Raw genomic sequence first — 19,379 nt, forward strand, 5'->3', positions numbered from 1 at the left:
TAAGGGGCAACTTTTTCATGCAGAGGGTCGTACGTGTATGGAATGAGCTTCCAGAGGATGTGGTGGAGGCTGGTACAATTGCAACATTTAAGAGGCATTTGGATGGGTATATGAATAGGAAGGGTTTGGAGGGATATGGGCCGGGTGCTGGCAGGTGGGACTAGATTGGGTTGGGATATCTGGTCGGTATGGACAGGTTGGACCGAAGGGTCTGTTTCCATGCTGTACATCTCTATGACTATGACTAATATCAAAATAACCCTCTCTAAACTCACCATCTACTATTTCCTTCTCCTTTGTTAATATTGATGCAAAAATATTCGTTGAAATCCTCACCCACTTCCACCATCTCCCTCCCCTTTCCTTAGCTACCCTCTCTCCCATATACATGTATAAAACTCCCCAGGATTTTTCTTAATCCTGTTTGCCAAGACCATTTCATGGCCCCTGTCAACCTCCTAACTCTTTATTTACATTCCTTCCTGCTTTCTTCCTATTCTTTGAGGACTGTCTCTCTCTTCAGTTCCCTAAACCTTACATATGCCTCATTTCTTTTCTCTTTTACTAAAGCTCACAATTTCTTTTGTCATCAAGGTTCCAAAATCTTCACGTACTTATCCTTCACTTTCACAGGAACATGCTGGCTCTGAACTCTGATCAACTGGCCTTTAAAAGATTCCCACATGGCAGAAGCAGATTTACCCTCCAACAGCTGCCTCAAATCTACATTCCTCCATTTCTGCTTGATCATGTTGCCTTCCCCTCCAATTTAGTACTTTCACCAGAGGACTACTCTTATCCTTATCCATAGGTAAATTTAAACTTACAGAATTATGGTCACTGTTCCCAAAATGTTCTCCCAGTGAAACTTCGATCACATGGCCAGGCTCATACCCCAATACCAAGTCTAGTATAGCTCCTTCTCTCATTGACTATTTACATATTACTTCAAGAAACCCTCCTAGAAGCACCTAACAAATTTCCCCAATCCAAGCCCCTGGCACTAAGGAAGTTCCAGTAAAATAGGGAAAGTTAAAATCACTCACCTCAACAGACCTGTTGCTTTTACATTTTTCATCATCTGTCATCATATCTGTTCCTCTATCACCTGCTGGCTGTTCGGAGGCCTGTAGTAAATCCCATCACAGTGATTGCATCCTTCCTATTTCGGAGACCTCCCTCTATGGCCTCACTGGATAAGCTCTCCAAGGTGTCCTTCCTTAGTACAGCTGTGATATTCTCCCTAATCTGAAATGCAACTCTCTTTTTTACATCACTCTCTACCATGTCTGAAACATATAAATGGTGAAGTACAGATCAGATGCCCCTGACAAAATTCAAAGCTGGTATAATTAGATTAGATTCCCTACAGTGTGGAAACAGGCCCTTCAGCCCAACAAGTCAACCGAAGAGCAACCCACCCAGACCCATTCCCCTACATTTACCCCTGACTAATGCACCTAACACTACAGGCAATTTAGCATGGCCAATTCACCTAACCTGCACATCTTTGGACTGTGTGAGGAAACCCACACAGACAGGGGGGAGAATGTGCAAACTCCACACAGACAGTTACCCAAGGCTGGAATCTAACCTGGGTTTATGAGGCAGCAGTGCTAACCACTGAGCCACCGTGCCACCTATATGGTGTGTTAGGTGGAATCTGCAACCAAACAATTTCTGACAGGAAAATCTGCAATGGCAATGACAGTTGTCTGGTGTACAGTAACCCATTTCTTTAAGTTCAAAGAGACAATTGTTCAAAGAGACAGAGATATTAAGAGATGTCCAGGTAAAATAACCCACAAATAAACAAAAAAAACAGGATTCCAATTTACCCTAATGATCACATGTATGCAGCAAGTCTAACGTTGAAATAATAGTAATAAATATTCTAAAGAAGAGTCATACTGGATTTGAAACATTAACTCTGTCTCTCTCCACAGATGCTTCCAGACCTGCTGCCTTTCTCCAGCATTGTGTCTATTTCAGATTTCCAGCATCCGCAGTAATTTGCTTTTATTTTAATCATAAAAATCACACCCTCAATTTTAAAATGTGTTATTGTCAAAAATAGTGTTCATCTGTACTGGGAGCTGGTGAGTGTACATTATGAATCTTGAGTTTTTTTTTAATCTAATGTCTAGATTTTCCTGTAATTTAGCAATTAATTAAAGATTACACTTTAAAGTTAAGACAAGCTAAGTTTTATTGTAGCCTTAAATGAGGAGTATACAAGCACTAAGAAAAGCAGTGCGTATTTAATTAATGGCCAGTTTAAACCAGTCTTTTGAAGCTTTCAGTTGTTCTTCAAAAGTATAAACATTAGTCTCACTAAATGCTATCTTGTCTGCAATAGTGCAGGTTTGGTTCTACAGAGTATAAAGTGGGAGTTTGGTGAGTTAGAAGAAGTTTGGTGAGGACGGTGGAGAGAATTTATTCAGTGCGTCCAAGAGTGTTCTTCCTCTACTAGTTTCAACCTCCTGTAATTAGCTCTTAACTCAGTACAAAGGAAAAATGTTGATTGGAGATTACAGACAAGAATTGTACTATTCTAGTTGTAATATACAGCCTTTAAAGTTATGGGATACTAGATCAGCACTGCCAAGTAGAATGTACATCCTGCAGTATGTGAAGTCATGGACATAGCAGATCTGCAAACAAACACATCTGCAGAAAACTGTCATGAGTGAGCCCAGGGTTACAGACTCTGAAACTTTAGAAGTAGTTGCCAGAATCACTGTTTATTTCCCTCCCCACTTCCATCTGTGTTTCATAGAGACCATTCCCTCCATGACTCCCTTGTTAGGTCCATGCACCCCACCAACCCACCCTAGATACCCGGCACCTTCCCTTGTCGCTGCATGAGGTGGAAAATCTATCCCCACACCTCCCCCCCTCACCTCCATTCAAGGCCCCAAAGGATCTTTTCACATCCGGCAGAGATTTTCCTGCACATCCACCCACCTCATCAACTGTGTCTGTTATTCTTGGTGTGGTTTCCTCAACATCGGGGAGATAGGACACCAACTTGCGGATTGTTTCAGGGAACACGTCTGGGACACACACACCAAACAACCCCATCACTCTGTGGCTGACCACTTCAACTCCCCCTCCCACTCTCCCAAGTACATGCAAGTCCTGGGCCTCCTCCACCGTGAAATCCAAGCCACCTGATGACTGGAGGAAGAATGCCTCATCTTCCGCCTTGGGACCCTTCAGCCACACGGCATCAACATCAGCTTCACTAGTTTCCAAATCTCCCCTCCCCCATCTCATCCCAGATCCAACCCTCCAACTCTGCACTGCCTCCTGTCCATCTTCCTTCCCATCTATCCCCTCCACCCTCCCCACCAAACAAACACAATTACCCCACCATCATCCACCTATAAAACTTTGGTTAGACCGCACTTGGAATACTGCGTCCAGTTCTGGTTGCCCTATTATAGGAAAGATGTGGATGCTTTGGAGAGCGTTCAGAGGAGGTTTACCAGGATGTTGCCTGGACTGGAGGGCTTATCTTATGAAGAGAGATTGACTGAGCTCGGACATTTTTCATTGGAGAAATGGAGGAGGAGAGGGGACCTAATTGAGATATACAAGATAATGAGAGGCATAGATAGAGTTGATAGCCAGAGACTATTTCCCAGGGCAGAAATGACTAACATGAGGGGTCATAGTTTTAAGCTGGTTGGAGGAAAGTATAGAAGGGATGTCAGAGGCTGGTTCTTTACACAGAGAGTTGTGAGATCATGGAATGCGTTGCCAGCAGCAGTTGTGGAAGCAAGGTCATTGGGGATATTTAAGAGACTACTGAACATGCATATGGTCACAGAAATTTGAGGGTGCATACATGAGGATCAGTGGTCGGCACAACATCGTGGGCTGAAGGGCCTGTTCTGTGTTGTACTGTTCTATGTTCTATGTTCTATCGCCTTCCCAGCTACCTCCACCTGGCTTCCTATTTATCTCTTAGCCCCCTTGGACGCCCCCCATTCCTGATGAAGGAGTTAGGCACGAAACACCAACTCTCCTGCTCCTCAGATGCAGCCTGACCTGCTGTGCTTTTCCAGCGTCACACTCTTTCAGAGTCACTGTTGTGCATTGCTAAGCAGAGGAGAATGTAAACAACATGTATTGGGAAGTGGTCACACTGTAGATTTCTCCACCTCCTGATGCTGCCTGGCTTGCTATGTTCTTCCAGCCTCCTGCTTGTCTACCGTAGAAAAGAGACAAAAAAAACCTGCAGTTTGCATCGCTGTCCCCACCAACCCCCAGGAGAAAAGTCACTGCCCATTTTAATTCCCTTTCCCAATCCCTTTCCGACATGACCATCCTTGGCCTTCTCCTTTGCCACAACAAACCAACTGCAAATTGGAGGAACACCTCATCTTCCGGCTGGGCAGCCTACAGCCCGGAGGACTCAATATTGAGTTCTCCAATTTCAAATAACCTCCCTTCCCTTCCCTTCCCCAAAGTCCCTTCCCAGCCCCTCCGCAACGCCCCCCACCCCACACTGCTCCCAGCCACCAACCGAACTCATTCCACCCACTGACCAACCAGGTCATACCCTCTGCCTGTCTTCACTATCCCCACTTCACCACCCTGCCCCCGCCACCCCCTTTATCTGCAGTTCCCCCAAGACCCACCCACCAGCCCTGAAGAAGTGTTTACACCGTATTCTTCCAGTCTCCTGCTTGTCTACCATAGAAAACAAGCAGACAGACAGGTTCTGGGAACTTCTATACTATCTCACTTACTAATTGGCATTCCATTTTGGATACCAGTGAGGGCAATGGTTCCTTAGGAAAGTGCAGCCAGAGCCACCATGGTAGCTTAAAAGAAGAATAGAAGAGCAGTAAAGTCAGAGATTCTATAATCAAAAGATCAGACAGCTGTTTCTGTGATTGTTGGCCTAACTCCAGGGTGTTATGCTGTCTATCTGGTACCAGGGTAAAGGATGTTATGGACCAGCTGTGGACATACGTCTGTGGGAGGGTGAATAACCAGAGATCATAGTCTATGTTGGTACCAATGACTTGAACTGGGAATGGAAAGGAGCTCCTTAAAGCAGACTTCAGGAAGCCAAGTGAGAGGCTAAAATGCAACTCTAAAGCAGTAGTTTTAGGATTACGCCAAGTCCCATGTACTAGTAATCAATATTGAGAAATAGGATTAACTGTTACATCGAAAAGGTACAGATTAATCAGGGTTAGTCAGCATGCTTTTGTGAGGGAAAGTCATGTTTTACATACTTAATTTGATCTTTCAGAAAGCAACAAGGAAGATTGTTGAGGGTAGTGAAGTGGATGATGACTAGATTGATTTTTGTAAGACATTTTAGAAAGCCCCATGTGACAAACTGGTCAGAAAAAAAATTTAAAAAAGGGAATGCTGGGGAATGAGTCAAGTCAGATCCAACAGTGACAGGAAACAAACGGTAATGGTTGATTTTTTTTTTTATGAACAGAAAATGATTTCTAAAATTGTTTCACAGGATTTAGTGTTGGGTTTCTTGCTGTTTGTAGTTAAGCTTACATGTAGAATCATAGAAAGAGGCAAATTGGCCCACTGAGTCTGTACGAGACTTCCAAAGAGCATCTCATCCAGATCTGGCTCCCAACCTGTCCCCATTTCCTCGTCTTTACCATGGTTAACCCACTGAACCAGCAAAGCTTCGGACAGTGAGAGGAAACCAGAGCACCTGGAGGAAATCCACATAGAACACGGGGAGAAAGTGCAAACTCCACAGAGGTGGGAGGTACAAATAAAAGCTCACACTGAGGCACATCCATCTCATCTTAAAATTGCAGATTCAATGTATTCATGAAAATAAATCTACACATAAAACAGGTGGGCATTAAACATAACCATTAGTTTGAAATAATCATGTGTGCTTTCTGTCTGCAATAACCAAAATTTTCTTTCCTTGAATCGGTTTTTCCATTATTCTACAAACCAACTATACCACCACAGCTTATTTTCCTGCAGCCGTATGAACTGTTTGTATCTAACACCAATGCAATTTTAGGATTTCATCATTTAACAGCTAAATATTTTCTAATCTATTAGTAGTTACGTGAATATGGATCCAGTACATAGTTCTGCTATTCTGTACAATTCTCCCTGAAAACAACGCAATGGAAATAAAGGAAAACAAACAATCTGTGGAAAATAGCTGTATTTACAGTACACATAGAACAAAATACCCAAACATCATTATTGTTAGTCATGATCTAGGTTAATATGCTTAATCAGAGGTGCTGAAGGAGATGCTCCAAGGTCAGTTCTGAGCCCTTTCCATTACTCAACCTGCATTGTTTCTGATGGTTGATCTCATTTGTTGATACATTGTTCTTTCGCTTCATGGTTTTATTAATAAACTATTATCGCAACCATTTTATCGTTCAAGGGATCTCATGGATGGAGTTCTTGGTTAAATCAAAAGGGCTTCCAGCAAGGCATTTGGATGGGTATATGAATAGAAAGGGTTTAGAGGGATATGAGCCAAGTGTTGGCAGGTGGGACTAGATTGGGTTGGGATATCTGGTCAGCATGGACGGGTTGGACCGAAGGGTCTGTTTCCATGCTGTACATCTCTATGACTCTAAGACAACTTTACATACCGAAACCTGAGAATATCCTTACAGAATACTTTGCAAATTATTTCAATTTTCTCCCATTTCGAAGCAGACTCTGTTAGTGCAAGGTATCAAAGACATTCCAGTACCCAGCTCTGTATTTCTAAGTTCTCCTCTGTAACTTAATGAGGAATATTGGGAGTCATTCAACTGAAGTAGACAGAAAAAAGGTGGTGGCCTGGATTTCCATCCTGGAGGTTGGTAGCAAGAGTTAGGAAAATTCCTGCCTTAGCCTTCAGAGAAAAATGCCACATAGAACAAAATACACATCGAACACAGTTCGACTATAAGGTTATGGAAGTCTCGCATGGGGTTTTCATTCCCTGGGGGAGTAAGTGTGGAAGTAGCCATAGGGATTGCTGGTTGAGGAGGGGAATCACCTAAAAGGCTTGCCTCAGTGTTCTGGGTCATTGCCCAATTAGAGTGTTGGAAATTGGCATGTCCCTTAAAATTGTGTTCTCTTAATATTCCATATTTAAGATTTCCTGTGCAGCATGAGATTTCACCAACCACATTATAGTGGTAGCTAGCCTTCTATAAGTGTTAATAAAAATCAGATGGCAAACTAGTCTATTATGAATGCAGTACTTTGGAAAATAAGTCTTTGTTCTTAGAAGGAATGAAAACTAACCTTCAAGTGGAGATGGGAAAGGGGGCAACGATCATCCTGGCATTGTGGCTAGCTGCCCATGATCACTGATTCAGGTTTAAACAGGCGAATGACACAGCAAAGCTTGTCAGCCCCCAAAATAAGGTACATTAAAGGGGTACATGGAGAGAGAGGGAGGGAAGATCCAGCAGAACAAGTCACCATCTTCTTATGAGAAAACTAGGAGTTCACCTACATCAGCCCAAGAGAAGAACAAAGACTGCATAACACCAGGGACAAACATTCCACTATAAGGTTATGGAAGTCTGGCATGGGGTTATGAAGGACCTTAGGTTATGTTTGGGAGATATACCTTGGCATGGAGTCATGCGGTGCAATGGGGCTTGTTTGGAGTGCATGAGGTGCCATAGAGGGGCCATGAGGAGTGAGTGGGTCTGAGTGAGTGTGATGAGTGAGTGATCTGTTGATCTTTGAGGGCTTTGTGATCTCCGTCAGCTAATAAAGGTGAATGGGCATTAAAGTGGTATAGGCTGACAAATGTACATGAGGTAAAAACCACTCTGCAGGCACCCTGCCTCTATTCCTAATGAAGGGCGTTTGCCCGAAACATCGATTTTCCTGCTCCTCGGATGCTGCCTGATCTGCTGTACTTTTCCAGCACCACTCTAATCTAGACAAAGGTACATGAGAGGCTATGTGGGGTGAGTGGAGGGACAAACTCTCTGGCCTGACTCCAAGAAAATTGTGGGGGAGTAAGCATGCCTTTCTCTGTGATGAATCTGACCAGGTTAGGCGTGCTAAACCATCCCACATCTTTAAAAAAGCATTGTTGAAGTTCAGAAGCCCCAAGGATAGGATCAGGAGTTTCATCAGTGAGATGATGTTACCTAGTATGGTGACGAAATATCTGAAAACAAACCTTCAAGCTCAGTGAGCTAAGTTCTGTACTTAACATCAACCTGAGCTACAAATCTTCTCAAAAATCACTAGGACAGGAATTCCATAATCAAGACACATCACCACATTTAAAAGGGCTCCCAAATTATCCTGACTCAGCAAAAGGCCGGGCCAGTGTTTCAGGTCATGAAATGCTAATTCTTTCTCGGTCAGACCAACTGGGCACTTTTAGCATTTTCTGTTTCTAATACAACTTAGGGGTTATTATAGTGAAACTTGGTGACATTTTCACCAGACACTGTAACACACTAACTTCAAACAATGGCTGTTATTCAAGAGCAGCAAATAGAGCTTAGTTTTCTCTTACATGAACACTGTAGCCAATTATATTGTGCCCATTTGGCTGGACTGGTTGAGATGAGCTAACAGCATCAACACTGTAGAAGACTAGCAATTTTATTGGTAAGTATTTCTCAACAAATATTTCTCAACAAAGAAGTGGAACATTTTATTTGCAAAATACAATGTAGACGGTGGGCAGCACAGTGGGTCACTGCTGACTCACAGCACCAAGGACCTGGGTTTGATTCCACCCTTGGGTGCTTGTCTGTGTGAAGTTTGCACAATCTCCCTGTATCTGTCTGGGTTTCCTATGGGTGTTCTAGTTTCCTCCCACAGTCCAAGGATGTGCAGGTTAGATGGATTGGCCATGCTAAATTGACATATATTGGGAGCTGAATATTCAAAGATTTATATCCTATCGATGTAAGGCAGGTGGACAGAGGGGGTGGGGTTGCCTTATTAGTAAGAAATGAAATTAAAATCATTAGTAAGAAACGAAGTAGGGTCAGGTGGTGTAGAATCTGTGTCAGTAGAATTGAGGAACTGCAAAAGGTTAAAAAACACATAGTTGGAGTCATGTATATGCCTCCAACAGTAGTCAGGAGCTGAGGCACTAGATATACCAGAAGGTAGAAATGATATGTAGGAAAGGCAAAGTTACAGTGATCATGGGGGATTTCAATATGTAGGTGTACTGGGAAAATCAGGTTGGTAGTGGTTTGCAAGAAAAGAAATTTGTGGAATGAGATGGCTTTTTGGAGCAGCTTGTGATGGAGCCCATGAAGGAACAGGCAATACTGGATTTAGTATGTGCAACGAAGCAGACTTGATGAGAAAGCTTAAAGTGAAGGAACCCTCAGCAAGCAGTGATGATAACATGTTCGAATTTACCCTGCAATTTGAGAGAGAAGGTAGCATCAGAGGTAACGGTATTTTAGCTGAATGAAGGCAACTAAAGAGGCGTGAGGGAGGAGCTGGGTAGATTTGACTAGGAGAGGAGCCTAGCAGGAAAGACAGTGGAACAGAAATGGCACAGGGAAGGTGAGACAACCATGGCTGACTAAGGAAGTCAGGGATAGCATAAAAGCAAAAGAGAAAGCACATGAAGTAGCAATGAACAGTGGCAAACCAGAGGATTGGGAAGCTTGCAAAGACCAACAAAGGGCAACAAAAAAAAGAAATGAGGGAGGAGATTAAATATGAATGTAAGCTAGCCAGTAATATAAAGGAAGACTGTAAGAGTTTCTTTAGATATATAAAAGGACAAAAGATAGGCAAAAGTGGACATTGGTCTGCTGGAAAAAGACGCAGGAGATAGTAATGGGCAACAAAGAAATGGCTTTGGAACTGAATAATGACCTCACATCAGTCTTCATGGTGGAAGACACAAGTAGTTTCCCAAAAATTCAAGACAGTGAGGGGGCAGAGCTGAGTATGGTGGCCATCACCAAGGGGAAGGTACTAGTAAAACTGAATATCCTGAAGATAGATAGATCACCTGGACCAGATGGACTACACCCCAGAGTTCTAAGGGAGATAACTGACGTGATAGTGGAGGGGTTAGTGATAATCGTTCAGGAATCACTTGGATCAGGGAGAGTCCCAAAGGACTAGAATACTAATAACATAACTGTTTAAAATGGGAGTAAGACAGAAGTTGGAAAATTACAGACCAATTAGCCTTACTTCAGTTGTGAGTAAGATCCTGGAGCCATTGTGAAGGATGAGATTTCTGAATACTTGGAAGAGTATGGCAAAATAGGGTAAAGTCAGCATGGTTTCATCAAGGGAAGGTCATGCCTGACAAATCTGCTAGAATTTTTTGAGGAAGTAATGAACCAATGGATGTTATGTACTTGGACTTCAAGAAGGCATTTGACAAGGTGCCACACAGGAGACTACTGAGTAAGATAAGGGCCCATGGTGTTAGAAGCAAGGTGCTAGCGCGAACAGAAGCTTGGCTGTCTGACAGAAAGCAGAGAGTGGAGGATAAAAGGGTCCCTCTCAGGGTAGCAATCCGTGACAAGTAGTATTCCACAAGGCTCAGTTTTGGGACCACAACCTTTCACTTCATACATTCATGATCTAGATGAAGGAACTGAGGACATTCTGGCTAAGTTTGCAGATGATACAAAGATAGATAGAGGGACAGGTAGTATTGAGGAGGTGGGGAGGCTGCAGAAGAATTTGGACAGGTTACAACAGTGGGCAAACAAGTGGCAGATGGAGTAAAATGTAGGTAAGTGAGAGGCCATGCACCTTGGTAGGAAGAATAGAAGCAAGGACTATTTTCTAAAGGGGGAGAAAATTCAGAAATCTGAAGTGCAAAGAGACTTGGGAATTCTAGTTCAGGATTCTCTCAAGGTAAGCTTGCAGGTTGAATCAGTAGTTAGGACAGCAAATGCAATTTATTTCAAAAGGACTTGAATATAAAGGCAGGGATGTAGTTCTGAGGCTCTATAAGCCTCTGGTCAGACCACATTTGAAGTATTGTGTGCAGTTTTGGGCCCCATATCGCAGTAAGCATGTGCTAGCCCTGGAGTGTGTTCAGAGGAGATTCACAAGAATGGTCCCAGGAATGAACAGCTTAAAATATGAGGAGGACTCTGATCTATACTTGATGGAGTTCAGAAGGATGAGGGGGGATCTAATTGAAACTTACAGAATACTGAATGGCCTGGACAGAGTGGATGTTGAGAAGATCTTTCCATTTTTAGGAGAGGCTAGCACCTATGGGCACAGCCTTACAGTAAAGGGAAGACCTTTTAGAACAGAGATAAGGAGAAATTTCTTCAGCCAGAGAGTGGTGAATCTGTGGAACTCACCGCTACAAAAGGCTGTGGGAGGCAAGGTCATTGAGTATATTTAAGACGGAGATAGATAGGTTCTTGACTGTAAAGAGGATCAAGGGTACTGGTAGAAAATGGGAGAATGGGGTTGAGAAACTGGTCAACCATGTTTGAATAGCGGAGCAGACTCAATGGGCTGAGTGGTCTAACCTGGACATTTTAGCCAGTCGGCAGGAATTGTGGCATCTCATAAAATTTAGCCAATTCAAAAAAAAAGAAAATTCTAGCGATAGAAGGTTAAACAGCAAAATGAAACTGGAAATATACTTAGCAGTGTAGCTTTAAATATGAAATTCAAATGTAAGAAACTTATTTGAAATAAATGATTCATCCCATCATACTCTTAATTAATTGTTTCTCAAATATATTATCATTTTTCTTCTCTTGACAGACTATTTATTTAACTTGTTTCCACAATTAAAACAATCAACCCATTTTAGCATGAATGTGACGCCATTGTTTGTACAAGCAGCACAAATAAGCCATGCAAACAAGCAGTGAGGCAACTTAAAAATTAGTTTTGATTTCTTTTTATCATTTATGTTCTGTGGCTGTAAATAGCTAAGGCATATCTAATTGCCCTTCCTTTGAATGGTTTGCTAAGCTATTTCAGAGGGTAGTTCAGAGCTAACTATGTTGCTGTGATTTGGAGTCACATGTAGGCCAGAACATGTCCTTCCCTGAAGGACATTAGCGACCTTTTTCATTTTAAAAAGAAAATCAATAATAGTCACCATTCCTGAGACTAGCTTTAATGTTCGAGATAGAAACAGAAACTAGGAGTAGGCCATTTGGCTTATTGAATCGACTCCGCCATTAAATGTGATCATGGCTGATCCTCTATCTCAATGCCATTTTCCCACTTTCTCCCCCTATCCCTTGATGCCTTTAAAATCTAAAATTTTATCTATCTCTTTCTTGAATGTATTGAGTGAATTAGCCTCCACAGCCTTCTGTAGTAGAGAATTCCACAGGTTCACCATTCTTTAAGAGAAGAGTCATCAATTGAATTTAAATTCTATCAGCACTTACCTGGGTCTGAATCATTAATCCAATGACATTGTCACTATGCAACCATCTCACCATAAACAGTATAAGTACATCAGGTCATATGTTGTTTCAATTACCTATGTTTAAATTATTTGGTCAGATATTGTATCATGTCCATATATTTTTACAAATCCCTGTCTGGAATTAGTAATGATTTGGAGGTGCCGATGTTGGACTGGGGTGCACAAAGTTAAAATTAAAGTTGGAATTAGTAAAGTTGATTAGATTTACAATCACTTAATGAATCTAAGTTCTGTATGAATCAGTGCACTTTAACAAAGAATAAAACTTTATCCCATAGTAAAGCTTTGGGCTGGTCTAAGTTCCTCCCATGAGTTGTGACAGTTGCCATCAGAAATCTTGCATGTATCCATATCAGCCAGCTGAATCCAATCCTTAAACACCAGTCAGCTATCCAGTAATGATAATGTGGATTCCTATGAGATCATATAGCAATGGTAGGAAGACCTGCATTACCGGATGGCTGTGCACAACATGCTTTATTTAAAGGGCAATCAACCCCATCTCTGAGTGGGCGTTTTTCTTTCAGGTTTCCTCTAAAAGCGATATAGTTTAACTTCTTGCTTTTCTAAGGATGCCAGCAAGTAATTTGTAGCCTGCACCTTTCACTTAAGAAGTCTGTAGTGACTCAGATTACAGAGTATAGCCAAAACAGGCTTAGAAATTGCAACTAATTAATCAATCAATCAGAAAATTTCTTACTCACTTAAGCTATTTTTACATCATGTCAGGCCTCCGAACTAAAATTTGTAGGGGAAAACTTATTCATGTTTATAGGAATTATCAGTGTACTGCATAAGTTACTGCACACAAGAATGTGTGTACAGGAATGATTATACAAAACTAGACAGTGAAGGAGTGGAAGCAACAGGACTGGCAACAGGGATTTGGAAATTATCAAAGCAGCAAAGGTGCTTTTATGGTGAGATCTAGTGTAAAAATAAAGAGCCTAAAACCCTGACCTGAATGGCTGCACATTTTTTAAAAATGCACAATTATTTCCTTTTTGGTGTTCTCTTCAAACTAATTTTTTAAACTTTAAACACAAGTAGAATAACAAGAGTCTCTAAGCAATTTACTTCTCCATATCAAAAGCAATACTCAAAGTACAATGACTATATAAATTGTATTTTTTTTCCAATATGATAGACTCTGATGGGAGTATGTTGTGGCAAATGAAAACAGAATATGGCAAGATTTATCTTTTTTTCGGAAAGGCAATAGAAACTATTTTCCAGAACAACACGTAGAAAGACTTTCAGATACTTTCAAAAGTGACAAGGAGTGGTATATCATGGAATAAAGTGACAAATAATCATAGAGGAAGGATCAGTAATTCATTGAAACTTCAAATTTCAAAACGTAAAGTCCAGCTTAAACAACTATTTTTGGTTTTCCTCCCACCATCACTATTTGGAACCAACTATTTTGTTATTAGTTATTACTGAAACAGACAGATATAGGAATACTGTATTATTATTTAGGCCAAAATTTTATAGAGGCCTGAGCTACAATGGGCTATGGCAAGATTGGTGGTAGAATCAGGCAAGATGTCCAGTGAGGCCTATCTCAACATTGGCAGCATCTCAGCTTTCACGTATTTGCTGAGTGGTGAGATGAGTCCCTCAATAAATAGCAGTGAATTAACATTTGAAGGGGATTATTGTTTGCTATTAGTAGTCCAACCCCACCTCATTAATATTCAGTTTCTCACCTTAGCAAATGCACCAAACAAACTTAATGTCAAGAATTCTTTACAAGGAAGTCAAGCGGGTATTTGGCAATTTCAACTTGCTGATTGCTCCAAAGAGCCTTCACATTGGAGACCAAGCACCAATATCCCAGGGCAAGCTCCAATGGCATTGGCCAATCCTACATCCATGGGCATTGGCATCCGACATGTTCTGGTCTCAAAAGGACCTTGATGGCTCTTCTCTGGTCCACATATAGGACATTTCTGCACATCAATGCTGTACTAGCAATTCTCACAGTAATGTTGCTGAAAGGACACTTTGTGCTCAGAGTCACACTCGGAGAAAGTGAGGACTGCAGATGCTGGAGATCAGAGCTGAAAAATGTGTTGCTGGAAAAGCGCAGCAGGTCAGGCAGCATCAAAGGAGCAGGAGAATCGACGTAGAAGGCTTATGCCCAAAACGTCGATTCTCCTGCTCATTTGATGCTGCCTGACCTGCTGCGCTTTTCCAGCAACACATTTTTCAGCTCAGAGTCACACACCCAGTACATGTACCAGGCTGCATCTCCAGGCTCTGTGTGCTAAGATAGGCTCAGAATGAGTGAATACTAAGTGGATGTTCATTGCATCACTGCCTTGCATTGCCTTGACTTCTTGCTCTTTGCCCTGAGTCAGAGATAGCAGGCTCATGTTACTTCTGTCTTGAGGTCAAGTTCTTGGACAGGGTCACTCAGACAGAAGATGGTGGCAGAATGCTGAAGACCATTGACCTTCTTCCTATATTGTCACACTCCTCAGGATTGTGACAGCACTGATTTAGGTGCCAAACGCAAGCCAGGCTGGCATGGTCTGGTATTGTAGCCTCCACTGCTAGTCCTAGAGGAAGAAGGCCTCCCACTTCTGCACACTAGCCCAGCAGGACTTCCATGTATCTGCCCACAAAACAGAGCACCAGCTTTCTCCTGCATGCCATGTCTGGAGCCACAGAACCACAGAATTGATACAGTACAGAAGAGAGCCGTTCAGCCCATTCTGTCCATGCTGACCCAAAGACACCCAGATGCCCTTTCTAAACCCACCTTCCTGCATATGGCCTATAGTACTGCAGCTTACAGCATTTAAGTTGCAGATCTATGTACTTTTTGAAAGAATTTAGGGTCTCTGCCTCCACCACGAATGCAGGCAGCGAATTCCACACACCCACCACCCTCAGTGTCAAAAAGGTTTTCCTCACATTCCCTCTAATCCTTCTGCCACTTAGCTTGAATTTATGATCTCTAGTTTTTGAACTCTCTACCAAGTTCCTCTTTTCTACTCTATCCCTACCCCTCACAATTTTGAATAACTCAATCATGTCGCCCCTCAGCCTTCTCTGTTCTGAGGAAAACAACCCCAACCTCTCCAATCGCTCCTTGTAGCTACAATTCTGCATACATAAAAACCGTAAGAATGTAAGAAATAGGAGCAGGAGTAAGACCCATTCAATTTGTACACGGCTCATCTGCCCAGGCTTCAATTCTTCTTTCATACCAGCTCAGTACAGGCGTCAACTCTCATATTTCAAAACTCTATCCACCTTGTGTTTAAATAATTTCAGTGATCTGGCCTCCACTACTCTCTGGGACACAGAATTCCAGATATTTATCACCTTCTTGGAGAAGAAGTTCCTTTGTATCTGAGTTTTCTATGAATGTCCCTTTATTTTGTAACTGTGGCCCTTAGCTTGAGGTTTTCCCATTAGTTGCACCATTTTCTCAACATCTACCATATCAAGCCCCGTCAGAATCTTGTACATTACAAAAGGATCACCCCTCTTATTTCTAATGAATAATGGTCAAAATTGTCTGGCCATACATAAGGGCCAAGTAGCCAATAGAAAGCATGATAAAACACTTCAGAAGTAATTGATGTTTCCTCAATGTGGCCCCTCTCCTCCACAGCAGGGTGGAACCAAATATATAATCCTGCACAAGCAGAATGGACTCAATGGCCTCTTCCCATGTGGCTGACACCAGAACAGACTCCACCACAATGCTGTATCTAATCAATTAAGATATTAATATTCCTCACAATTGTCACAATAATTAACAGGTCCTTGTGATCATAGCTTGGAGTATCCATTAGTTGCACCAAGTCTTCAAAACATTATAGAGCAGTAATATTCTGTCCTTCTGCATAAAGCCAAAGATAAACCTACTCTGTAGTTGGTAAAGGCTCTTCCAAGAAGTATGGATCCTGCAGAGCTTGCTCAGAAGTGATCCTTTTCGTTGGATCCATAGTCAGGAGTTTTTGCAGCTGAAACAAGAGTCAGGGGAGCATTAGCAATATGGTACATGCAACACCAGAAACAGGAATTCACATTTCAGAACAGAAAATAATTAAATATAAAGGCTCAAAATGGTTTTGTATTAATCAGCAAGTTTATGTTGAGTACTAAATTGGGTTAAACTATTCCTATCTAGACGCAACCAAAACATTTGCAGCATATGAAAACAAATCTTTTTTGAACTGTTCCAATTTAGTTAATACACATTGCATCAGATCCAAAAGAACTTAGGCAGCATTATAGAAATCCATCAGCTTCTTTAAAAGGAGAAAAATGGGGAGATCCTAGATGGCAGCGACCCAGCAAGTCTGAGTCTGTAGTGCTCTGCCCAAGACTCAGGCAAAGTAGGCTGCCCGCCTCCACCACACCTGCCAACCCATTCAAAATAACTTTTATTCAATACAGTTAGTCATTTTGCATCAAACTTGAGTAGTTTGGTGCTTTGTTAAAATGACAAAGGGAAAGAATGCCCATGGCTCACAGCAGGTAGGAACCCCTCTCCCACCCTCCCCTGCTGCAGCAGAGGCGTCCGCAGCCGCCCTGGGGGACTCACCTACAGTGGCAAGCCTTGTTGCTGTAATTACCAAGCTGGAAGAGAAGATCGACATCTTCATAGAGGAGTCCAGAAGCAGGTGGGAATCGCTCTCGGCTGCGCTGCAAAAGCACGACCGAGATATTGAAAAAAAAATCGAACATCAAGTTGGAGGGGCAGAGCTAAAGGCCGCGACCTCCGAGGCTGCTGCAGAATCAGCCGTGGGTCGGGTCCGGACCAGACTCTCGAACAGTGAGTCCGGGCCTTAGAAGATCACATCGACGACCTTGAGAATAAGGGTCGAAGAAATATTCGTTGTCTGGGCCTTCCCAAATAGAAAGAGGAAGGCCAGCTTGCAGTGTTTTTGGAGCAGTGGCTTCCTCAGATGTTGAAACTGGAGGCTGGATCAGGCCAGGTGCGGGTAGAGTGGGTCTACCAGGTTGCAATACGCAAGCCCGGGTCGGACCAGCGCCCCCGACCGGTCCTGTTCCAGCTTCAGTATTACAGGGAGAAGCAAATGCTCCTGGAAGCCTTCAGAATCCTCGGGAAAGATCCCCAGGACATGACATATAAGGGATCTAGGATTATGCTGTTTCAGGATTTTTCCCAGCTTTGGTCCGCAAGAGGAAGGCGTTTGATGAAACGAAGAAGCGTCTAAGGGATTTAAACATCCAGCACTCCCTGCGCTACCCAGCGACACTGCGTTTTAACCACGAAGGATCCGTCTATAACTTCGGATCGCTGGAGAAGGCCAAGGAAGTTTTGTACTCTCTTAAATAGATTGTAAGAATTAATCAGTGTGGTTAATGATGCTGTTCTGCAGCACCCCCACCCCCACGACCCTTTTTTCCCCCTTATTTCCTTTGTTGTTTAATATCATCTCCGTGGGATAGGGAGGGGGGTTTATGCGACTTTTTTTTATATAGCCCAGGCAGTTTAGTTGATTCAGGTGGGGGGGGGGGGCGTTTGCCTTGTCCTACCTTATTTCTTTCTTTTAGAGCGGGGTTTTTTCCCCTTTTTTTGTGTTATTATACTTAATTATTACCTGCTGAGACTGTAACTTTATAGTTTCATATGTTTATACATGGTATTAACATTACTAAATGCATCTCTGGAAGCAAGAGGGAAAATCTCCTTTTAAATATGTTTTATATTTGTTTTATTTAGAAATCGTTTTTTACTACATTGGCGTGAGTGTATTAAAGAATCTCTATTTTTGTGAATTTTCTATGGTCTATGCTCGGGGTGTTTGGATGGGGTTCTTTCTCCCGGGGGGGGGGTGGTCTCGGACTTGCTTGGACGATTATGGTTAGTCATTCGATTAAATGGTGCACCTGAAATGTCAAGGGGAGAATTCGCCAATCAAAAGTAGGAAAATACTATCAAACCTCAAAAAAGAAAGGGTTGACATAGCTCTCTTACAGGAGACACATTTACTGGATAAAGAGCACTTAAAATTACAACAGGGTGGATTTGATCTTTTCATCTTTCAGTTCAAAAAGTAGAGGAGTAGTCATTCTCATTCAGAAGAATCTCCCTTTCAAAACCCTAAGTCAGATAAAAGATGAATTTGGATGGTACATACTGATTAAAGCCCATATAAATGGAGAGGAATATGGGATTTTAAATCTTTATTGTCCCCCGGCGCATCCTTTCAAATTTATAATGGAAGCTTTCTCCAAACTGATGGCTCTCGGGGCTCGTCACACAATTATAGGGGGAGATTTTAATTGCATTATGGACCCGGAGATAGACAGGATATCCAAGAGTACTGCGGGTATATCCCCCAGATGCAGGCAATTGGCGGATTTGAATAAAGAACTAGGATTAGTAGACGTGTGGAGGTGCTTTCACCCGCAAGGCAGAGATTTCTCTTTTTATTCTAATCCACATAAGTGTCACACTAGAATTGATATGTTTTTTGCCCCTCGACCTTTTTAAATTCCATATTATCCTGCAAAATAGGAAATATAATAATTTCTGATCATGCTGCAGTGTATATGGAAATCAAGACGAGGAACAATGAGACGCCTCCCCCCACCCCCCTCCGACATTGGCATATGGATTCTTTCTTAATGAAGGATAGTAAATTCATAAAATATTTCTCTCAAGAATTCAAAACTTTTTTGGAAATTAATTCACGTACGGCTAGTAACCTGTCAATGATGTGGGGGACCATTAAAGCTTAAACGCGCTGTCTGATCCTTACATACTCGGCAACCCAGATGCAGATGAAGTTCTCTTTTTTATTAGTAATCCTTTGACGTCCGTGCCCCGCCTGATCGAAGTTATCAATTTATTCAGTGCATTCTCAGGCTACAAAATTAATTTCTCAAATCGGAGGCCATGCCAATGGGTGGTCTCACTAGTATGTCCCACTTATTGGATGGATCTCATTTTCCCTTTTGGTGGTCTCTG

At 42.2% G+C, this 19,379-nt stretch overlaps 1 protein-coding gene across 3 annotated transcripts in view; it reads right to left on the reverse strand.

The window, feature by feature from the left end:
• Nucleotides 1–19,379, reverse strand: part of LOC122548452 (cyclin-dependent kinase 19-like) — a 134,824-nt gene that overhangs the window by 35,374 nt on the left and 80,071 nt on the right. For all 3 annotated transcript variants that reach the window (XM_043687144.1, XM_043687146.1, XM_043687147.1), the window contains one exon: nucleotides 16,301–16,398. In XM_043687144.1, coding sequence (XP_043543079.1) covers nucleotides 16,301–16,398 — 98 coding nt within the window. The remainder of the gene's footprint in view (nucleotides 1–16,300; nucleotides 16,399–19,379) is intronic.

The sequence above is a fragment of the Chiloscyllium plagiosum genome, chromosome 3 (assembly GCF_004010195.1).
Source record: "Chiloscyllium plagiosum isolate BGI_BamShark_2017 chromosome 3, ASM401019v2, whole genome shotgun sequence".
NCBI classification, from domain to species: Eukaryota; Metazoa; Chordata; class Chondrichthyes; order Orectolobiformes; family Hemiscylliidae; genus Chiloscyllium; species Chiloscyllium plagiosum.